Raw genomic sequence first — 23,592 nt, 5'->3', positions numbered from 1 at the left:
GCCCGAATGCAGCTGAGATAGGTTCCAGCACGCCCCGTGACCCAGAAAGGGACAAGCGGTAGAAAATGGATCGATGGACATAAATAAAAACGTATGATTGAGAGAATAACAGTAGTAATGTTAATAATTCAGATAGAAAAAAACCCACAATAAATAAAAAAAACAAGCAATTGTAATCAAAACACTCGTTTAAAGGCCTACTGAAATGAGATGTTCTTATTCAAACGGGGATAGCAGGTCCATTCTATGTGTCATACTTGATCATTTTTGCCATATTTTTGCTGAAAGGATTTAGTAGAGAACATCCACGATAAAGTTTGCGACTTTCGGTGTTAAGAGAAAAGCCCTGCCTCTACCGGAAGTCGCAGACGATGACGTCACACGTGTGGGGCCTCCTCGCATATTCACATTATTTTTAATGGGAGCCTCCAACAAAAAGTGCTATTCGGACCGAGAAAACGACAATTTGCCCATTAATTTGAGCGAGCATGAAAGATTTATGTTTGAGGATATTGATAGTGACGGAGTACAAAAAAAAACCTGTGATTGCATTGGGACGGATTCCGATGTTTTTAGACACATTTACTAGGATAATTCTGGGAAATCCCTTATCTTTCTATTGTGTTGCTAGTGTTTTAGTGAGTTAAATAGTACCTGATAGCCGGAAGGGTGTCTCCACGGGTGTCTTGACGCGCAGTGTCTCAGGGGAGTCTACGGCAGCTATGGACGGCACAAGCTCAGCTTTTCTCCGGGAAGAACTGACTTTTTAACCACAATTTTCTCACCGAAACCTGCTGGTTGACATTTGGTTGGGATCCATGTTGGCTTGACCGCGCTCTGATCCATAGGAAAGTTTCACCTCCAGGAATTTTAAACAAGGAATCACCGTGTGTTTGTGTGGCTATAGGCTAAATTTTCCCAACTCCATCTTTCTACTTTGACTTCTTCAATATTAATTGAACAAATTGCAAAAGATTCAGCAACACAGATGTCCAAAATACTGTGTAATTATGCCGTTAAAGCAGACAACTGTTAGCTGTGTGTGTGTGTGCAGCGCTCAGATTTCATAACAGCCCGTGACGTCACGTGACGTTTTCAAGAAGAAACTCCCGGGAAATTTAAAATTGCAATTTAGTAAACTAAACCGGCCGTACTGGCATGTGTTGCAATGTTAATATTTCGTTATAGATATATAAACTATCAGACTGCGTGGTTGGTAGTAGTGGGTTTCAGTAGGCCTTTAAAGCCTGGCTTTAAACACTTTGTACATTAGATGTACAAAATCTCAAAAATTCAACTCTCGATACTTTGTAACGTTGATGAAGAGATCCACTTGGTATGCACATAAGACACATTCGCACACGTGCGCACATGCACACAATACGCATTTACACACACAATCAACCACCCATCCCTTACAGTAGGACAAATATGTGTATGAATGGGTGGTGTTTTCAATGAAAATGCAAGACCACCCAGGACTACTAGTCTCTCCCTGCTGACCTCAATGACTGATGGATGAAGGCTATTCACGTCAAGTCCTTAACACCTTCACTTCACTCTCTACACTCGCCTACACACTCAATAGTCAATAGAAAGACTTCACAATCCCCTAAGACAAATGGACAGACTTCAAACGTACACAACCTCCGACAGACGAAAGAGGAAAAAGACAGGCGGTGGTCTACAAGAAAGATAGATTCCCCCTTCCTTCAACCCTCTTGTCTATTTCTAAACAAATGTGTAATCCTCATCAGGAGAGAAATACTCGCTATTGTCGTGAGAGCTCTATTTACTACGTGGGGGTTCATTTTGTGTGTGGGATGGAGGTAGTGCTGTCACTTTTAACGGGCCAGCTGCATCATTACCTCGTGCACACACACTGGGCCCGATAGACTGAGCGTATAGACAAGTCTATCAAACCAAGTCTGGAGAAAGGGAAGGGGGCACTTGTCATTACCCAGCATGCACTTTGCAGTGGACAAGACAAAAGGAAACATGGCAGGGAAGCAAGGGAAAGGACACACTCTTGCACCCAAGAATAGTGTGACACAGAAACACAACAACCCCCATCTTTAACATCGAAATCCAACAAGACCAGGTGTATGAGGTATGAAGGCACCCATGTAGGTGTCACAAAGAAGGATTAGGGGTGGGTTCTGGAGTCATCACGTCTCGCCTTAATACATATATACATACATATAAGTCCATCCATCCATTTTCTACCGCTTATTCCCTTTTGGGGTTGCGGGGGGCGCTGGCGCCTATCTATGCATGTTATTATTCAATACTTGTATATATATTTTATATATATATATATATATATATATATATATACATATATATATATATATATATATATATATATATATATATATATATATATATATATGTGTGTGTCATAATTAATTTTCTAATTAAAGGCATACTGAAGCCCACTACTACCCACCACGCAGTCTGATAGTTTATATATCAATGATGAAATATTAACATTGCAACTTATGCCAACACGGCCGGTTTAGTTTACTAAATTACAATTTAAAATTTCCCGCGGAGTTTCTTGTTGAAAACGTCGCGGAATGATGACGTGTATGATGACGTGTGTTTGTGACGTTATTGGTTGGAGGAGACATACTAGCTCAGAGCTCAGCACCACTTACGGCTAAAAGTCGTCACTTTTCATCGCATAATTACACAGTAATTTGGACATCTGTGTTCCTGAATCTTTTGCAATTTTTTCAATTAATAATGGAGACTATAAAGAACAATGCTGTTGGTGGAAAGCGGTGGATTGCAGCTGTCTTTAGCACCGAGACACAGCCGGTGTTTCTTTGTTTGTTGTGAAGCTTTAACACTGAGCGGTCAAGCGAACATGTTTCTCTACGTCAACCAGCATGTTTTTGGACGGGAAAATTGAGATATATATCTTACCGGAGACATCAGTGGAATATGCGTCCTCCTGCAGTAGCTGTCAAAAAAGGCAGCTGTGAGTTTGGCTCCTCGGCTTCTCTCTGAGACACTGGCGTTTTCACCGCAGCCATCCGACTTTGAGGTATGTCTTTACAATCTCACTAAAACACTATTAAAACAATAAGCAGATAATGGATCTTCCAGAATTATCCTAGTAAATGCGTCTAATTACATCTGAAACGCTCACACTGCCGCCGCCCGGAGCCGTCGCTTTTTATTTTATTTAAAAAAATAATAATTTCTAGTCCTTCCTTATCAATATCCTCATCCACGAATCTTTCATCCTTGCTCAAATTAATGGGGAAATTGTCACTTTCTCGGTCCGAATTACTCTTACTGATGGTGGCTCACATTATAAACAATGTGAGGATGTGAGGAGCCCTCACACCGGTGACGTCACATGCACATACTTCCGGTAAAGGCAAGGCTTTTTTATTAGCGACCAAAAGTTGTGAACTTTATCATCGATGTTCTCTACTAAATCCTTTCAGCAAAAATATGGCAATATCGCAAAGTGATCAAGTATGACACATAGAATGGACCTGCTATCACCGTTTGAATTAGAAAATGTCATTTCAGTAGACCTTTATTGACTTGACTTCTGATTTACTAGTTTGACAATGAACTGTTATACTTCTAGTCGTTATTGCTTGCTTTGCATATTTGTCTGCGAGTTCATTTTCCCTCACTACTACATGAGCTGGAACCCAAACAGATTTGACCTATGTTCTCACATTATCAATTCCTGACAGCATTTCTAAAATCTCATAAATCAAGTCATTTCTTTCACTCGTGTTGCCAGATTTCATCATTTCAACAGCAGTTAGTGTTTCTGTGCATATTATTAGACTTAAGGATATAACTTGTTCTGCCCACTGCAGTGCAGTGATAATTTCCACAAGTTCAGCGGAAAAGACAGAAAGATTGTCAGTTAATATTGCTGCAAACTTTACAATCACTTCTGGTAGTACATTAGTTAGATTAATACGTTCGATATTTTTGAGCTTTTTATCATAAATTGTGAACTTATACACCACCATCCGCCGCCTCAGGAAGGGGAAGCTGTGCGCTGTCAACATTGTGCATAGTGGAGACAGTGTGCTGCTGATGTCGACTGAGAATGTTGTGGATGGGTGGAAGGAATACTTCGAAGACCTCGTCAATCCCGCCTACACGTCTTCCAATGAGGAAACGGTGCCTGGGGACTCCGCGGTGGGCTCTCCTGGTTCTGGGGATGAGGTTGCCGAGGTAGTTAAGAAGCTACTTGGTGGCAGGGCCCCGGGGGTATATGAGATCCGCCCGGAGTTCCTTCAGACTGCTGTGGGGCTGTCGTGGTTGACAAGAATCTGCAACTTTGCGTGGACATCGGGGGCGGGCGGTGCCACTGGATTGGCAGACTGGCGTGGAAGTTCCTCTCTTTAAGAAGGGTGTGTTTCAACTGTCGTGGGATTACACTCCTCAGTCTTCTCGATAAGTTCTATTCAGATGTACTGCAGATGAGGCTACGTCAAAGTTACAAACTTCGAATTCAGAAGGAGCAATATGGTTTTCGTCCTGGTCGTGGAACTGTGGACTACCTCTATCCTTTCGGCAGGGTCCTTAAGGGTACATTGGAATTAGCCCAAACCAGTCTACAAGTTTTTGTAGACTCTGAGAAGGTATTCGACCAAGTTCCCCGGGAAGTGCTGTGGAGAGTACTCAGAGAGTATGGGGAATTGGACCACCTGATTGTGGCGGTCTGCTCCCTATATGATCAGTGCCAGAGCTTGGTTCGCACTGCCGGCAGAAAGTCGGACGCATTTCCAGTGAGGGTTGGACTCTGCCAGGGCTGCCCTTTGTCACCGATTCTGTTTACAACTTTCTAGGCGCAGTCAGGGCATTGAGGGGATCGGGTTTGGTGGCTGCAGGATTAGGTCTCTGCTTTTTGCGGATGATTTGATCCTGCTGGCTTAATTTGGCCAGGATCTTCGGCTCTGGATTGGTTTGCAGCTGAGTGTGAAGCAACTCGGATGAAAATCAGCACTTCCAAGTACGAGTCCATGGTTCTCGCCCCTAAAAGGCTAAAGTGCCATCTCTCAGTTAGGAAAGAGATCTTGCCCCAAGTGGAGGAGTTCAAGTACCTTGAGGTCTGGTTCAGGAGTGAGGAAAAAGTGGATTGTGAGATCGAGAGGTGGATCGGTGCAGAGTCTGCCGTAATGCGGACCTTGTATCGAACCGTCGTGGTGAAAAAGGAGCTGAGCCGGAAGGCAGAGCTCCCAATTTACTGATCAATCTACGCCCCTATCCTCACATATGGTCATGAGCTCTGGGTTATGACCGAAAGGACAAGATCACGGGTACGAGCGGCCAAAATGAGTTTCCTTTGTCGGGTGGCTGGGCTCTCTCATAGAGATAGGTTGAGAAGTTCTGTCATTCGGGAGGAGCTCAAAGTAAATCTGCTGCTCCTTTACATCGAGAGGAGCCAGATGAGGTGAGGTGGTTCAGGCATTTGGTCAGGATGCCCCCCGAACTTCTCCCTGGGGAGGTGTTTAGGGTACGTCCGACCAGTAGGAGACCACGGAGAAGACCTAGGACATGGTGCAGAGACTATGTGTCCCAGCTGGCCTTGGAATGCCTCGGGATACCCCAAGAGGAGCTGTGGAGAGGGAAGTCTGGGCTTCTCTGCTTAGGCAGCTGCCTGCACGATTCGACTCCCGATAAGCGGAAGAAGATGGATGGATGGAAGGGACATCATGTTTGCTCGAGCAGTGATATGTTGACAATGTAAAGAGGAGGTAATTGAGGTCACTGGCAGCCAGTTGGAGATTTGAAATGCTTTCTACACACTGCATTACTTGTTTGAAAGGTGAATTAGCAAATACGTTTGAATCATTCAAGCCAGGATGTAAAATGTAAAACATTCAGATTGCATGAAGTAAGATAAAGGTTTGTACGGCACCCTGAAAGTACCAAAATATATGACTTAGCTCATTAGTGGGGTATCAGCAGGCACAAAACATTGACACAACGTTGAGAACTTGTTGAATTTGGTCTTGACGTTGAGCAACTTAATTATTACATTGAAACAACATGCTTTTCGACGACGATTAATTAATAAATGGGTTGTACTTGTATAGCGCTTTTCTACCTTCAAGGTACTCAAAGCGCTTTGACACTACTTCCACATTTACCCATTCACACACACATTCACACACTGATGGAGGGAGCTGCCATGCAAGGCGCCAACCAGCACCCATCAGGAGCAAGGGTGAAGTGTCTTGCTCAGGACACAACGGACGTGACGAGGTTGGTACAAGGTGGGATTTGAACCAGTGACCCTCGGGTTGCGCACGGCCACTCTTCCACTGCGCCATGTTAGTTTCTGATGTTGATTTGACTATTGAATTTAGGTCATTTCCCAACCAACAACGTGGATCCAACGTTAGACGTCAATGTTGTCTCAATTTACCAATAATACTTATTTTGCAGCGTTGTTTCAAAGTCAGTTTAAAAGGACATGTACTGTATTTATAATCAACTTTGTATCAATGTCTTGTGCCTGCTGCGTAAGTGTGGTGTACAAATAGACAAATACAATCATGGTTGAGGTGTGATTGATTGATTGATTGATTGATTGAAACTTTTATTAGTAGATTGCACAGTACAGTACATATTCCGTACAATTGACCACTAAATGGTAACACCCGAATAAGTTTTTCAACTTGTTTAAGTCGGGGTCCACGTTAATTAATTCATGGTAATGATGACATCATCAATGAAGTAAACAATAAACTAAGAATGTTTTCAGGTGCAAATGCTGCATTAAATGCATGTGATTACATCTTAATAATCCCATCATGTGATGTTTACAGAATATTACATTCCTCTAATTTTGAAACATAAACTACACTTTCATATTCTTAAACATCAATCTAATGTATATGTAAATCATTTTAAAAATCAGGCTAACCCAATCCATATCGTATTCTAATCATATCTGCTCGGTGCTTACTAAGATGATGAACTCGTTAGATATGTGTTTATTTTTTATGTCACCTTTTGTTTGCTTTAATGAATTGATTAGATCACAATATTTGTGATTAAAAATATTTTCAGCCGCAGATTTACCACTCAGTGGTTAGAACAGGGGCTTCACGGTGGCAGAGGGGTTAGTGCGTCTGCCTCACAATACGAAGTTCCTGCAGTCCTGGGTTCAAATCCAGGCTCGGGATCTTTCTGTGTGGAGTTTGCATGTTCTCCCCGTGAATGCGTGGGTTCCCTCCGGGTACTCCGGCTTCCTCCCACTTCCAAAGACATGCACCTGGGGATAGGTTGATTGGCAACACTAAATTGGCCCTAGTGTGTGAATGTGAGTGTGAATGTTGTCTGTCTATCTGTGTTGGCCCTGCGATGAGGTGGCGACTTGTCCAGGGTGTACACTGCCTTCCGCCCGATTGTAGCTGAGATAGGCGCCAGCGCCCCCCGCGACCCCGAAAGGGAATAAGCGGTAGAAAATGGATGGATGGATGGATGGTTAGAACAGGGGTCACCAACCTTTTTGAAACCAAGAGCTACTTCTTCGGTACTGGTTAATGCGAAGGGCTACCTGTTTGATAAACACTTAAATAAATTGCCAGAAATAGCCAATTTGCTCCATTCACCTTTAACTCCATGTTATTATTAATAATTAATGATATTTATCTTTGTGGAAACACTGATCATCTTAATGATTTCTCACAATAAATATCCATAGAAACAGATAAACATCAATATGAAACACTTTATTTTTATATTTTCTCTAAGTGCACATTTTTCAAATTGAACATTTTCAAATGATCACTTCTAAGACGGTCTTGTGAAATCACAATATCCCATTTTAACTAGCTAGCCACTAACATTTTATAACAAATCATGAATTACTTTGCACCATGTTGGTACAAATAATAACTCATGGAAAATACAAAAATCAACTCTCAAATTTTTAAATAAATCATGTCACACTTTGAACTGGAAACCAAATCTGTTATCGGTTTCTTTGTCAGTTAGTGGGAAGCCTGGCACATATGTGGTCCTCTCCAAGGTTCTCATAGACATCATTGTCACCGACGTCCCACTGGGTGTGAGTTCTCCTTGCCCACTGGGTGTGAGTTTTTCTTGCCCTTATGTGGGTTCTTCCGAGGATGTGGTAGTGGTTTGTGCAGCCCTTTGAGACACTTTTGATTTAGGGTTATATAAATAAACATTGATTGATTGATTGATTGTTACCATTTAGTGGTCAATTGTACAGAATATGTACTGAACTGTGCAATCTACTAATAAAAGTATCAATCAATCAATCAATCAATCAAAAACTCAGCATCAAGGTTTGGAATTGGGGGTTAAATAACCAAAAATTATTCCCGGGTGTGGCCAATACTGCTGCTCACTGCTCCCCTCACCTTCCAAGGGGTGATCAAGGGTAAAGGGTCAAATGCAGATAATAATTTCACAACACCGAGTGTGTGTGTGACAATCATTGGTACTTCAACTTTAACTTTTAAAAAAAGCATTTCTGATTCACTTCCGTTGTCAGCGCACTTTACTTCCGGTGTCGCCATCTTCTCCCATACAGGGAGCCGACCCGTACAGGGGGACGTCTCCAATGTCTGCGGCCGCAGCGAGACCCTACTCAGCGGACTAGTCGAGCATCTTGGGCGTATTGCTGCCCTCCACTGGTTCTTAACGGGATTTCCTCGTTTTGTCCTATGGCCCACACTACATTCTACATTACAGTAGGTGACGCTCTCAACCTTTACTAACAGTTAGTAGAAGAAGAAGAAGACAAATCGCTGTTTGTTTGTTTGTTTTTCTCCCGCGAGATCTGACCACATTGTGTGAACAAAACAGAACGAAGACGTACACAACTATGTAGTTTAATAGATTAAACACCGTTGATTAATGTTTGTATTCGGATACATTAGTGCGTGCGCCATTTTAAGCTCATCGTACTAGCTTAACTTGCTAGTTAGCTTTGCTTGTTAGCTGCTAACACGTGTTGTGAACGTGTGAAAATGTGCGAAAGAACGATCGCAGAATACGAGGAGGAACTTTGTCCAACAAAAGAGGAGAAGGAGCGACAACATCAACTACTGGACGCTGTTTTCATGAAACATCAAGTTGTGTTACACAGAACAGGTTTGTTTACTTCTTACTCTCACACGTTGTAGACTGACCATACGTCCGCTTTCTCCCGGACATGTCCTCTTTTGCAGGACTGTCCGGGCGGGGTTCTTTAGTGCCTCAACTGTTTGGCGTTTTGAGTCAGGGTTAAATAAATAAATGATGAATGGGTTGTATAGTGCTTTTCTACCTTCAAGGTCCTCAAAGCGCTTTGACACTACTTCCACATTTACCCATTCACATACACATTCACACACTGATGGAGGGAGCTGCAATGCAAGGCGCTAACCAGCACCCATCAGGAGCAAGGGTGAAGTGTCTTGCTCAGGACACAACGGACGTGACGTGGTTGGTACTAGGTGGGGATTGAACAAGGGAGTCTCGGGTTGCGCACGGCCACTCTCCCTCTGCGCCAAGCCGTTGCGTGTATTTTCAATGTACGTACAGGTTTAAGAAGTGGTTGAAGAAAACAAAACTATTTGTGAGGGAGGGATAGAGAGAGCGAGATAGTGGATTGGTTGTTAATCAAAGCATACTTGGTCAACAGCCATACAGGTCACACTGAGGGGGGCCGTATAAACAACTTCAATACTGTTACAAATATGCACCACACTGTGAAACCAAACCAATAAAGAATGACAAACACATTTCGGGAGAACATCCGCACCGTAACACAACATAAACACAAAAAAAACAAATACCCAGAATCCTTTGCAAAACTAACTCTTCCGGGACTTGATGGGGTTCCTGGACCCCTAATTGAAAATTCCTAACACTGCTGTCAACAGAGGACAAAAAAATGCTTTATTTAAATAAATATATTATTTATAAAGCAAGTTCAAGTATCATCGGCCAACTTTCACCTAGTCCCGGCCTTGGCGTGCTGCCCGCCTTGGCACGCATATATGTGTCCGCTTTTTGGGGTTTCAGAATATGGTCAGCCTACGTTTACTATCTTTATATTTGAATATTAACGCTGTTCTTAAAAATGTCGTCTGTAGGAAAGTGAATTGTCTTGTGAGGATGACCCACTGCTTTGTTTTAATACTCACAATCTATATATTTCAAATTTCTAGTCAAAATATTTAAACAAACTTAATTCAAGTCACAATCCCCTGAATACAATAGTCATTTTTCAGTGACATGAGAGCTTGTGTTTAAGGCAATATTTCTTCTGATTAAATAAAACTACTTTTGAGCATCACATGTTTGTTCTGCTAAGAGGTGGCGACTTGTCCAGGGTGTACTCTGCCTTATCCCCAATTGTAGCAGAGATAGTCCCCAGTGACCCCAAAGGGAATAAGCGGTAGGAAATGGATGGATGGAAGTTTGTTCTGCGATGAGTTGGCGAATGCAGCTGAGATAGGCTCCAGCGACCCCCGCCACCCCAAGCGGTAGAAAAAAGGATGGATGGATGGATGGATGGTTAGTTATCAAACACAAAATCTCACAATACTACAAAGTATAGCTAAAAATAAGTTTTATCTGTTCATTTCCCTTTTAAACACCCAGACAATTTTGACTTACTCCATTGGTAGATTTATTTTTGCTTTCAACCATCCATCCATCTTCTTCCGCTTATCCGAGGTTGGGTCGCGGGGGCATCAGCCTAAGCAGGGAAGCCCAGACTTTACTCTCCCTAGCCACTTCGTCCATCTCTTCCCGGGGGATCCCGAGGTATTCCCAGGCCAGCCGGGAGACATAGTCTTCCCAACGTGTCCTGGGTCTTCCCCGTGGCCTTCTACCGGTCGGACGTGCCCTAAACACCTCCCTCGGGAGGCATTGGGGTGGCATCCTGACCAGATGCCCGAACCACCTCATCTGGCTCCTCTCGTTGTGGAAGAGCAGCAGCTTTACTTTGAGCTCCCCCCGGATGGCAGAGCTTCTCAGCCTATCTCTAAGAGAGAGCCCAGCCACACGGCGGAGGAAACTCCTTTTGGCCGCTTGTACCCGTGATCTTGTCCATTCAGTCATAACCCAAAGGTCATGACCATAAGTAAGGACGGGAACGTAGATCGACCGGTAAATTGAGAGCTTTGCCTTCAGGCTCAGCTCCTTCTTCACCACAACGGATCGATACAGCGTCCGCATTACTGAAGACGCCGCACCGATCCGCCTGTCGATCTCACGATCCACTCTTCCCTCACTCGTGAACAAGTCTCCGAAGTACTTGAGCTCTAACGAGCTAAACAAAATCTGCCGGTGGAACAAGTCAAAATTATCTGGGTGAAATGTATTGAAATAAGAAATTAGCAATTGAAAGTTATTATTAGCTATACTTAGTGGTATTGTGAATTTTTGTGTCTTATAACAAACTCGTGATTTTCAAAAGTAGTATTTTTCTTCAGAAGATCTATTGCCTAAAACAAGTTGTCATAGATAGATAGATAGATAGATAGATAGATAGATAGATAGATAGATAGATAGTACTTTATTGATTCCTTCAGGAGAGTTCCTTCAGGAAAATTAAAATTCCAGCAGCAGTGTACAGAGTTGAGATCAATTTAAAAAAGTCAATAATGGGGGTTTAAATGGAAACAAAATGGAGAAATATTACAATAAGAATAAAAAATAAAAAGCAACAATGGGAATAAAAATATAACAGTAAAATAAGAATATAACAAGACAAAGTAGGCAGTAGTGACCATGTCATGAAAAGGTATTGCACTGTTATTGTTTTGCATCCCCTGTGATCCTATTACCCCCCGCCCCAGAGAGGAGTTTTACAGTCTAATGGCGTGTGGGACAAAGGAGTTTTTGAGTCTATTAGTCCTTCACTTGGGATGAAGCAGTCTAGAACTGAACAGGCTCCTCTGGCTACTGATAACGCTATGCAGAGGGTGACTGGCATCATCCAGGATGCTCACTAGTTTGTCAACAGTCCTCTTCTTTGCCACCGTCACCAGTGTGTCCAGTTTAATTCCGATTATAGAACCGGCCCACCTGATCAGTTTCTCAAGTCTGGAGCTGTCCTTCTTAGATGTACTGACCCCCCAGCACACTACCATGTAGAACAGAACACTGGCAACCGCAGACTGGTAGTACATCCACAGGAGTTTTTTTACAAATGTTGAAGGAGTGCAGTCTCCTGAGGAAGTACAGCCTGCTCTGTCCTTTCTTGTACTGGTGGTCCGTGTTGACAGTCCAGTCCAGCTTATTGTCCACCCAAACCCCGAGGTTTCGAAATGTCATGTCAGGTCAGGCAGCACGGTGGTGCAGGGGTTACTGCATGTGACTCACAATACAAAGGTCCTGAGTAGTCCTGGGTTCAATCCCGGGCTCGGGATCTTTCTGTGTGGAGTTTGCATGTCCTCCCCGTGAATGCGTGGTTCCCTGCGGGAACTCCGGCGTCCTCCCACCTCCAAAGACATGCACCTGGGGATAGATTGATTGGCAACATTAAATTGGCCCTAGTGTGTGAATGTTGTCTGTCTATCTGTGTTGGCCATGCGATGAGGTGGCGACTTGTCCAGGGTGTACCGCGCCTTCCGCCCGATTGTAGCTGAGATAGGCACCAGCGCCCCCCGCAACCCCAAAGGGAATAAGCGGTAGAAAATGGATGGAAGTTTTCATGTCACGCTGAAAACTTACTATTTAGAGCACGGGTGTCAAACTCATTTTAGATCAGAGACCACATGGAGAAGAATCTACTCCCAAATTTGCCGGATTGGTAAAACCACGGCACGATAAATTAAAAATAAAGACAACTTCAGATTGTTTTCTTTGTTTGAAAATAGAACAAGCACATTCTCAAAATGTACAATTTATAATGTTGTGGTTTTTTTTTTTTACACTTACATGTTGCGGTTAATAGTATTCTATCTTTATTTGTCGTTATTTATACATTCTGAATAAATTATGTGATAATTTTCATCAGTCAACTCATTGGCGTTAATTTTCAATCCATTAAGATATAAAAATTATATAAAAATCAAATTGCAGGATGTTATTTATATAGTTTGGTAATTTTCCTCGGCTGGTGCACTAACATCATGGAGTTTAATTTTTTTTACATATGTAGCATCATCGACAAAGATGCAAATAATTACTATTGCGGCATCCAGTGGACACATTTAGAACAGCAGTTTCTTACATTAAAAAAATCAGGTACATTTTTTATACTTAGCAAACTCATCCCGCGGGCCGGATAAAACCTGTTTGCCGCCCTAATCTGGCTCTCTGGCCGTACATTTGACACCAATGTCCTAGATACTAAAAGGTATGGTTAGGACAATGTCATTACAAGATTATGGTTGATTTTAAGAATAAAGTTTAGATGTAATAAGCTGAAGTATGTACAGGAAAAAAATGGTTACTCACGCTGCACAGTAGATTTATAAAGTTTTTTCAGGAATGTTTCGAACTGTACTGGCTTTTTTTTGTGAAGGTTTTTATTTTTTACGCACTTGACCATATTCACTGTACCGCTTTCAAAGATATTTTAGTGGCTTGTTTTCATTGTTTGTTAAGCAATACACACTTTTAACACAACACACAGGAGAACGCAAATACTCTCATTGTGTTAACAGTGTCATTAACAAATTATTTATATTCTTTCCTAATCGTATTTGCTTATTTACCCAACAGATGTTCAGCAGCCTCCCCACATTAAAAAGGAAGAGAAGGAAGTGTGCCTCAGTCAAGAGGGAGACTGTTTTCCTGGGCGGCAGGAGGCTGATCTCACTGTTGTTTCTGTGAAGATTGAAGACCATGAGGAAAAACCACCTCAGTCCTTCCAGCTTCATCACAGTCCAAGTAAGTAACTTGCTCACAGTTTCATTCTCCAAACTGAAATATAACAAGACCATCCCCAGCTAACTGATGTCACCATTAGTGGTTCGACAGAACATTTATATTTGTAAAGTGTCTATATCAGGGGCGCTCACACTTTTTCTGCAGGTGAGCTACTTTTCAATTGATCAAGTCGAGGAGATCTACCTCATTCCTATTTATAATTTATATTTATTTATTTATGAAAGAGACATTTTTGTTAACATGTTAATGGTGTTTAATGATAATACAAGCATGTTTAACACACATAGATTCCTTTCTTTCATGAAGACAAGAATATAAGTTGGTGTATTTGATTCTGATGACTTGCATTGATTGGAATTAGACAGTGGTGCTGATAACGTCCGCATTTTCAAATGGAGGAAAAAAAAGTCCTCCTTTCTGTCCAATACCACATGAAAGTGGTTGGATTTGACATCTCATTTGTCCAACTTGCCCTACTCGTTTTTAAACACTTTGTTATGAGAGTAGCATATGTGTGTGGCCCTTTAATGTCTGGCAGCAGGTGAGTGACGTCAGTGAGTGTGCGGGTGGGCAAGCAAGAGAGAAAGCGGTCGCTGAGGGAGGGGGACAAAAATACATTGGCATCAAACTCCGTAGCTTGCTAGCTTGTGCACGCTAGCTTTCTGAGACTATTATTTTGTTAGCACAGGCAGGATGAAACAGGTCTTTTATGGTGAAGACAGGAACTGTGCAGTCGGTCTTTAGAGTTTTGACAGTAGGTACGGAGTCTCTAGAAATAAAATGTGTTTCTCTGCGTCCGCCCTGTTAGTGATTTTTTTCTTAAATATGAGCTCGCAGCAGCCAGCGTCATCTCACAAGATCCTCGAGTGCCGAGAATGTCAAACAACTGACGAAAGTGAAGTCTTGGTATGATTGATGATTGCTAATTTTTATGTCTATTTTTTAATGCCTGGCTTGAGATCGACTGACACACCCTCCGAGATCGACCAGTCGATCGCGATCGACGTAATGCCCACCCCTGGTCTATATTATTCAGAATTACTAGTTTTATAGACTAAAGACTAAACAAATGATTCCCGAGTGCCATCACAGCTGCTGCTCACTGCTCCCCTCACCTCCCAGGGGGTGGAACAACGGGATTGGGTCAAATGCAGAGAGTAATTTCGCCACACCTAATGTGTGTGTGACTATCAGTGGTACTTGAACTTTTTAACATTAAAAATCCCTCGTTGGTCTGAGGATTTTTTGGGGCAATTCACTCATCGCTAGTCCAAGAGATACAACGAACAATTTGTTGTTACGACGGAATATACATTCAATAAAAGCTAACTGTAGGTATCCAGGTGGCTATCATTAGCTGGCACACAAAGCTAATGCCTTTGCCTGTTACGCACAAGCGTGGTATCTGTAATAGGGCGATATATAATGCTTAAACACACAGGAAAGTTAGCGCTTTCTAGGTTTTAAACATCCCCTTTTAGTGGGGACCAGACGTGGGAAACATACTATTATTATTCGATAATGAATTTAATCCAGGGGCTAGGATTTCATTGTGAATATATTATGTATGTATTTATAATTATTATATTGAATATTAGTAATGTACTCTATATTATTCTGATGTCTTGTAAATATTTCTGTGACTGCCTAAGCATTCGCACGTGTAAGATTCTACACCCAAAAAAATCTTCTATTTCAGAAAAGTTTTTTTATTTCCATTGTTTGAGAACGGGTTCACAAACTAGGAATTTTACTTGGCGCAGTCGTGCAACATAAAAGACATATAACACAGAATAGAACAACATGAGCTGTAACTGAGCTATCAGATCCTGTTATTGTTCACGTGTCTGATAGGCGAGGGGAAAAACTGTTTAGATGGCGGGATGTGTGGGTCTGGATGGACTGTAGTCTCCTGCCTGAGGGAAGAGGGGAGAATATTTTGTGTCCAGGGTGAGAAGAGTCAGCTGTGATCCGACCCACACGCCTCCTGGTCCTGGAGGAGAACAGGTCCAGGAGGGGTGGAAGTTTGCAGCCAATCAGCTTCTCAGCAGCACGTACCATGCACTGCAATCGATGCTTGTCCCGGACTGTGGCGCCAGGGAACCACACGGTGATGGAGGGGGTGAGGATGGACTCGATGATGGCATAGTAGATCTGCACCAGCATCTCAGTCGGCACTTTCAGTTTTTTCAGTTGCCGCAGGAAGTACATCCTCTGCTGGGCCTTCTTGATGAGGGAGCTGATGGTCGGCTACCACTTGAGGTCCTGGGTGATGGTGGTGCCCAGGAAACGGATGGAGTCTACAAGGGAGACGGGGGTGGGAGAGTCAATCAGGGTGAGGGGGGATGGTGGGGCTGTGACTTTCCGGAAGTCCATGATCATCTCCACTGTTTTCTGGGCGTTCAGCTCTAGGTTGTTGAGGCTGCACCAGGACGCCAGCCGGTCCACCTCTCTCCTGTAGTCGGACTCGTCGCCATCCGTGATGAGCCCGATGAGAGTAGTGTCGTCCGCAAACTTGAACAGCTTCACTGACTGGTGATTTATTATTTTTTTCGCCATAAAAGGTTGCCGGTGGCCACAGACCACAGTTTTCATCCGATCGGAGCCCTTCAAGTATCAAAACGTTCAGCTCGACCAAGAATTGTGAGCCCCCCACTCCCCCCAAAAACCCAGATTACCCAGAATTCCTAGTTTTCTGGGACATTTTTTCCATTGAAAATGAATGGGCCATTTTCCGAATTTGCACAATTCCCACACTTCTCACTCGATTCGAACCGTTCCACCATCCACAAACTCCACCTGCCTTGGACAATCAAACTACCACTTTTCTAGTTCTAAACAATTTCCAAGAATTGTCTATATTCACCTCCCTCTGGAAAGTTTTCACAATTCCGACCATTCCACCTTCAAAACATTCCTCTTAGTTGGGCCAATTTTTTCGTGCAAGTGCAAACTGATTTGAAAAATACCAACACCAACCCTTTCATATCTTCTATGACCATTGTCCTAGTATTAACAAATTAAAAAATTCCCGGTTTTCCCAAAATTTCTAGGAAATTCCTATCCAAATAAATTGACTTATTTATAGTTCTACAATGGGGCTTCACGGTGGCAGAGGGGTTAGTGCGTCTGCCTCACAATACGAAGGCCCTGCAGTCCTGGGTTCAATTCCAGGCTGAGGATCTTTCTGTGTGGAGTTTGCATGTTCTCCCCGTGAATGCGTGGGTTCCCTCCGGGTACTCCGGCTTCCTCCCACCTCCAAAGACATGCACCTGGGGATAGGTTGATTGGCAACACTAAATTGGCCCTAGTGTGTGAATGTTGTGTGTCTATCTGTGTTGGCCCTGTGATGAGGTGGCGACTTGTCCAGGGTGTACCCCGCCTTCCGCCCGATTGTAGCTGGGATAGGCGCCAGCGCCCCCCGCGACCCCGAAATGGATGGATGGATAGTTCTACAATGCCCAAAGTTCTCAACATTTTGAGCCACTTTTTACCCGATTTGGACCTTTCAATATTCTTCCAGGATTTGGAAGGCAAAACAATGTTCACCATTCCCAAAACTCCCAGTTTTCTCAGAATTTCGAGGATTTTCTCCCCTTCTACAATGAATGGTCAATATACAAACCTCTGCATAGTCCACATTTCTCATTCGATTAGAACTGTTCCAACATCTACACAGTCCACTCAACCTGGACATTCAAGCATTTCATTTCACGCAGTTTGGCGGCTTGTGCACATAGGTTTTTCACACACAATTATTACTGGAATTGCAAATTCTATTTAAATATGGTAAATGGTAAATGGGTTGTACTTGTATAGCGCTTTTCTACCCCCTTTTTTTTTAAGGAGCCCAAAGCGCTTTGACAGTATTTCCACATTCGCCCATTCACACACACATTCACACACTGATGGCGGGAGCTGCCATGCAAGGCGCTCACCAGGACCCATCAGGAGCAAGGGTGAAGCGTCTTGCCCAAGGACACAACGGACGTGACTAGGATGGTAGAAGGTGGGGATTGAACCAGCAGCCCTCAGATTGCTGGCACAGCCACTCTACCAACTTCGCCACGCCGTCAAAATATCAACAAGATTCCTCCTATGTCTATTGCAAAAATTTTAATTTTTTTGGATTTACTACACACAGTATAGATGTATACAAAAGCCTGTTAGGTGAAAAAATAAGTCCAAGTCCCTACTTGGAGAGCAGGCATCCTTGATGTAAGTTTTTGTCGCTTCTAAAACCAAACAATGTTTAGACACTTCTGCACCAGTTGCGATAAACTTGCAGCTTCAAGACTTGTTTCGTCATATCTATGGCTGACAGACGTGTTGTCTCACCGTACTAAATCTATTTGCTAATTTCCTCTTCTTAATTTGTTATTCTCTGCTGTAACATGGTTCATTTTAGCCTTCTGTTTACGTGTACAATGCATTTATTATATTATTGTTTCACTACTTGTGAATGTTGTCTGTTTATCTGTGTTGGCCCTGCGATGAGGTGGCGACTTGTCCAGGGTGTACCCCGCCTTCTGCCCGATTGTGCTCCACCACCCATCCTGACCACTTTTTACAGAGGCACCATTGAAAGCATCCTTTCTAGCTGCATCACTGTGTGGGTGGGGCTACACTCAATACGACAGAAGAGACCTGCAGCGCATCGTGAAAACAACTGGGAAAATCATTGGTGCACCACTCCCATCTCTTCAGGACTTATACACCACCCGCCTCACCCCCAAAGCACTCACAATTGTGAGTGATGCAAGCCACACCGCACACAACCTGTTCAGCCTCCTTCCCTCTGGAAGAAGATACAAGAGCCTCCGCTCTCGCACCACCAGACTCACCAACAGCTTTCACCACCAGGCTGTCAGGTTGCTGAACTCTCTCTCCCCCACTGCGCCCTCAATCCTCAGCCCAATCCAACAGGCTGTCAGGACTTTGAAATCCCCGTCCCCGGAACAACCTGAACTCTAAACCCCATGAACCACAGAAAAAATGACTATGCAAAATTGCACACATCTGCTGCTATATCATAAGTATTTGCACTACTGATAAAACACTCATTGTTTACAGCCATGTCCTATTTAAAAACAACAGGAACTATATATATTGTCACTTTAGTAGGTAGACATATTCACGTTGCACTTTACTGTTGTGTTTTCTTTTCTTTTTGTCTACGCATGGGAGAGTGCGAAACAAAATTTTGATTCCTTTGTATGTCTTTACATGTAAAGAAATTGACAAATAAAGCTGACTTGACTTGACTTGACTTGTAGCTGAGATAGGCGCCAGCGCCCCCCGTGACTCCCCCCCTCCCAAAAAAAAGGGAATAAGCGGTAGAAAATGGATGGATCGATACTTGTGTTGGCTCTGCGATGAGGTGGCGATGTGTCCAGGGTGTACGATGCCTTCCACCCGATTGTAGCTGAGATAGGCACCAGCGCCCCCCACGACCCCAAAGGGAATAAGCGGTAGAAAATGGATGGATGGACATTCAAGCTAGCTTAGCGCGACAGCTCGCATAGCTTGTCCTCTCTTCGTCCCTCCTCTGTGTGTGTCTACGCTATGTTACACCTGCAATTCTCAGAGGGCAGCCAAAAGGCTTTTAGGTTCAAATTTACCACTCATCGACCAACAATTAACCATCTTTCATTTCTAAATGCAGCCATTACATCAGAATGTGGTGGACCACTTGAATGCTCAGATCAAAAGGAGTCGTACAGCACCCAGCAGGATTTGGACTTGATCCTGAACCAAGTGAACCCTTGTGACTCCGATGGAGAAGACATAGCCCTTCAGCTGAGTTCAGACTCTGAAATTTCTTCTGGTAAGATTTCCTTAACATCCTATTTTAATTTGCTGATTAACAATCAATCAGTCAATCAAAGTTTATTTATATAACCTGTGTCTCCGAAATGACAACACTGGCACGGCTTCTTAAAGACGGGCTCTTTACTTGGGTTTATGCCGTGAAAACTACAGCACAAAACATGCAATACAATGGTTTTAGACATAGTTCAGTCACAGGCAAATAAAGTGCTAAACAAAATAGCTACCTCGTGGCCGCCTGCCACTTCAGAGGTTCTTGGGCAGCAAATATTTCAGTCTTGTGCAACTAAATGAGCGTACAATAATTAAACCAATGTACTCCACAAATATACAGAACGATTCGACACAATATGACAAATACCTTGTTCAGCTAGCCAAATATTTTTACTGCTGCTGATGGCTCAAAGTCTTTTGCATGTCTGGGCAAATGCAGGTCTCGCAACCCCTAATACTACACCAAAACCTCGTGAGAATAGCGGTGTTACGAAGGAATAAAATTGCCCTTTTTATAGTAAACGAAATGTGTCTTATTTACAAAAAATATAACATGAATTCACAACCATAATAATTTTCAACAAAAAATATTATCCCTTAAAGGGGAACATTATCACAATTTCAAAAGGGTTAAAAACAATTAAAATCAGTTCCCAGTGGCTTGTTTTATTTTTCAAAGTTTTTTTCAAAATTTTACACCCTGGAATATCCCTAAAAAAAGCTTTAAAGTTCTTGATTTTCCCTATTTGCGACGCGACTGTCCATTTCCCTGTGACGTCATACAGGGCTGCCAATACAAACAACATGGCGGTTACCACAGCAAGATATAGCGACATTAGCTCGGATTCAGACTTGGATTTCAGCGGCTTAAGCGATTCAACAGATTACGCATGTATTGAAACAGATGGTCGGAGTATGGAGGCAGATAGCGAAAACAAAATTGAAGAAGAAATTGAAGCTATTGAGCGAAAAGTATTGACGCTATTCGGCCATAGCATGGGTGTACCTAATGAAGTGGCCCATAGCATGGCTGCCTTATTCGCATCGCCGGTAAAATGTGCGGACCAAACGATCAGGACTTTCGCATCTTGTGACACTGGAGCAACTTAAATCCGTCGATTGGTAAGTGTTTGTTTCGCATTAAATGTGGGTATCTAGTTTCAAATGTACATACAGCTAGCGTAAATAGCATGTTAGCATTGATTAGCATAGCATGTTAGCATCGATTAGCTGGCAGTCATTCTGCTACCATGTATGTCTGATTAGCACATAAGTCAACAACATCAACAAAACTCACCTTTGTGATTTTGTTGACTTAATCGTTGCAAATGCATCTGCAGGTTATCTATACATCTCTGTGCCATGTCTGTTGTAACACCGCCGGTATAATATGCAGACACTCTGGCAAATTCAATGGGGGTCTGGCGGCAGATTTCTTGCCAGTGGTGCAACTTGAATCCCTCCCTGTTAGTGTTGTTACACCCTCCGACAACACACCGACGAGGTTCCAAAAAATAGTCGAAAAAACGGAAAATAACAGAGCTGAGACCGGGTGTTTGTAATGTGAAAATGAAAATGGCGGGTGTGTTACCTCGGTGACGTCACGTTCTGACGTCATCGCTAAAAGACAGATAAACAGAAAGGCGTTTAATTTGCCAAAATTCACCCATTTAGAGTTCGGAAATTGGTTAAAAAAATACATGGTCTTTTTTCTGCAACATCAAGGTATATATTGACGCTTGGATAGGTTTGGTGATAATGTTCCCCTTTAAAACAAATAATATTAAGTGTAAGTTTCAACAACACTTACATAACCCTTAATCACAAGTGTCTCAAAGGGCTGTACAAGCCACAATGACATCCTCGAATCAGATCCCCCATCAGGGCAAAAAAAACTCAACCCAGTGGACGTAATGAGAAACCTTGGAGGAGACCGCAGATGTCGGCACCCGGTGCAATGGATGCAGAGGGATTACAGTTAATAATGTGAGAGTCCAGTCCATACTGGGGCCAACAGGGCAGGCAATTGTGTTTGAGGAAACAATGAAAACAATCCTGAATCAATACAGAGGATGCAAACTTGAGATTTAAAAAAAAATATATAATTCAGATGGTATCCTCAAATATATTTCTAACCTCGGTTGATGTTTTCATTGCTTGCATCATTTGGATATTTCATTGCTCATTTCTCAAAAAATATATTCATCCTACAGATGAGGAGTCTTTACCGCCACCAGAAAAGAGAGGTCGACTGGAGACAAACACTTGGCCAACAGAAAAAGCAAAAGACGGCACAGTGTGGTGTGAAGAACAAGTCGGTAAACCTCTTCCTCACAGCCCAATTGAATCTTTCGCCACAGATGGAGAGCCATCTGCTTTGGTCCGAAAAACGGTGTCGAGTCGCTTACAGAGCTTCCTCTGTTTAGTCACTCCTGACATGCTTCGAACCATTCAGGAGTGTACTGTTCAGCATGGACGCCATACACAGCATGGAAATTGGTTCATGGACCTTTCTGAACTTATGGCGTTTATTGCCATCCTCATCCTGCGCGGGGTGGTCAGACTTCCATCGTTGAAAGACGCATGGTCAGCAAAGCTGGGACACCCACTGATCATCAGCATTATGGCCCGAAACCGCTACCAAGACATCATGCGACACCTACGCTTCGATGACAAGGACACGCGCAGTGAAAGAGTTGGAACTGACAGGTTTGCCGCAATCTCCGATGTTTGGGGATCTTTTGTTGCCAACTGCATCACGTCCTACACACCAGGCAGGTACATCACCATTGGCGAGCAACTTTTTCAAACTAAGACCCGCTGCTGTTTCCTGCAGTACATTGCAGCGAAACCTCACAAGATTGGCATCAAGTTCTGGGTGGCATGTGACTCGAAGTCCAAGTATGTGTGCAATATCATCCCATATCTTGGCAAGGACCCCAGTTGTCCTAGGGGGGATAGGCTGTCAGAAAATGTGGCGATGAAGCTCATGGAACCATTCATGGACAAAGGAAGAACGGTTACCACAGACAAGGTCTTCACATCATTGTCACTTGCGCAAAGACTGCTCAGCCGGAAGACAACCCTCCTCGGCACAGTAAACAAGACTCGCCGGGAGCTTCCGAATTCAGCGAAAGAGACTCTGGGCCTCAAGGAATTCAACACTCGAGTGTTTTCAACTTCTGGTGCCACACTGACGGTTTATGCGCCAAAACAGAGTAAGACCGTCTGCATCCTCAGCAGCATGCACAGAGTGGTGGAGACTCGGCACACCCGTAAAAAAAAGCCAAACACACTCTCCGACTTTAATAGCAGGAAGGGCGGCGTGGAGGTGATGGACCAGATGGTGCGAGAGTACACTGTGCGCTCAGGAACACGGCGATGGCCAGTCGCTGTGTTTTACAACATGATTGACATTGCGGTGCTGAACGCATACGTGCTTTACCAGGCATGCACTGGGGTCAAAGAAAGACGGCTGGACTTCCTGGTGGAGCTGGCAAGCGAGCTTGCTGAGTCATTTGTGGGAGTCAAAAAGGCGAATAAGGGCAACCTTCTTCGCCAACAACCTCCCACGCCTGGCCAAGGGAAAAGGGCAAAGTGCCAGGTGAACTGTCGGTGCAAGAACAATCACGCCACTGTGCGCTGTGTTGATTGCTACAAGTACACGTGTGGCAAATGCAGGAAGGAGATGGAGTGGCAGTGCCAAGTCTGTTCAGACAATGTCGAGGGTTGAAGCGCAGACTCACCCGTCTCGTGGGAATGCATTGGGTGTTATTCTTTATTACTTGATCCGCATACTGCACAAATGTGTCTTTTTATATTTCATTGAAGTCATTTCTGAGTGAAATAAGTCTTGTTGGAATCTTGTGCATCAGCATTAAATCCGACCAAGAAATTAAAAACAAA

The 23,592-nt window shown here is 43.3% G+C and overlaps 1 protein-coding gene and 1 long non-coding RNA gene across 2 annotated transcripts; both read left to right on the top strand.

Moving 5' to 3' along the window:
* The first annotated feature begins 8,566 nt into the window (after window positions 1-8,566).
* Window positions 8,567-23,592, top strand: LOC133539923 (uncharacterized). The gene is made up of 4 exons (XM_061882267.1): window positions 8,567-9,123; window positions 13,696-13,863; window positions 19,529-19,690; window positions 21,900-23,592. The coding sequence occupies exons 1-4, from the start codon at window positions 9,000-9,002 to the stop codon at window positions 23,417-23,419; spliced, it is 1,974 nt and encodes a 657-aa protein (XP_061738251.1). The 5' UTR covers window positions 8,567-8,999; the 3' UTR covers window positions 23,420-23,592.
* LOC133539925 (uncharacterized) lies at window positions 13,880-19,127 on the top strand. Its single transcript, XR_009803512.1, has 2 exons — window positions 13,880-15,985; window positions 16,048-19,127. It is a non-coding gene; the product is annotated as an uncharacterized LOC133539925 (long non-coding RNA).

Source organism: Nerophis ophidion, linkage group LG21, assembly GCF_033978795.1.
Source record: "Nerophis ophidion isolate RoL-2023_Sa linkage group LG21, RoL_Noph_v1.0, whole genome shotgun sequence".
Taxonomy (NCBI): Eukaryota; Metazoa; Chordata; class Actinopteri; order Syngnathiformes; family Syngnathidae; genus Nerophis; species Nerophis ophidion.
This window is presented reverse-complemented; position numbering and strand designations above follow the sequence as displayed.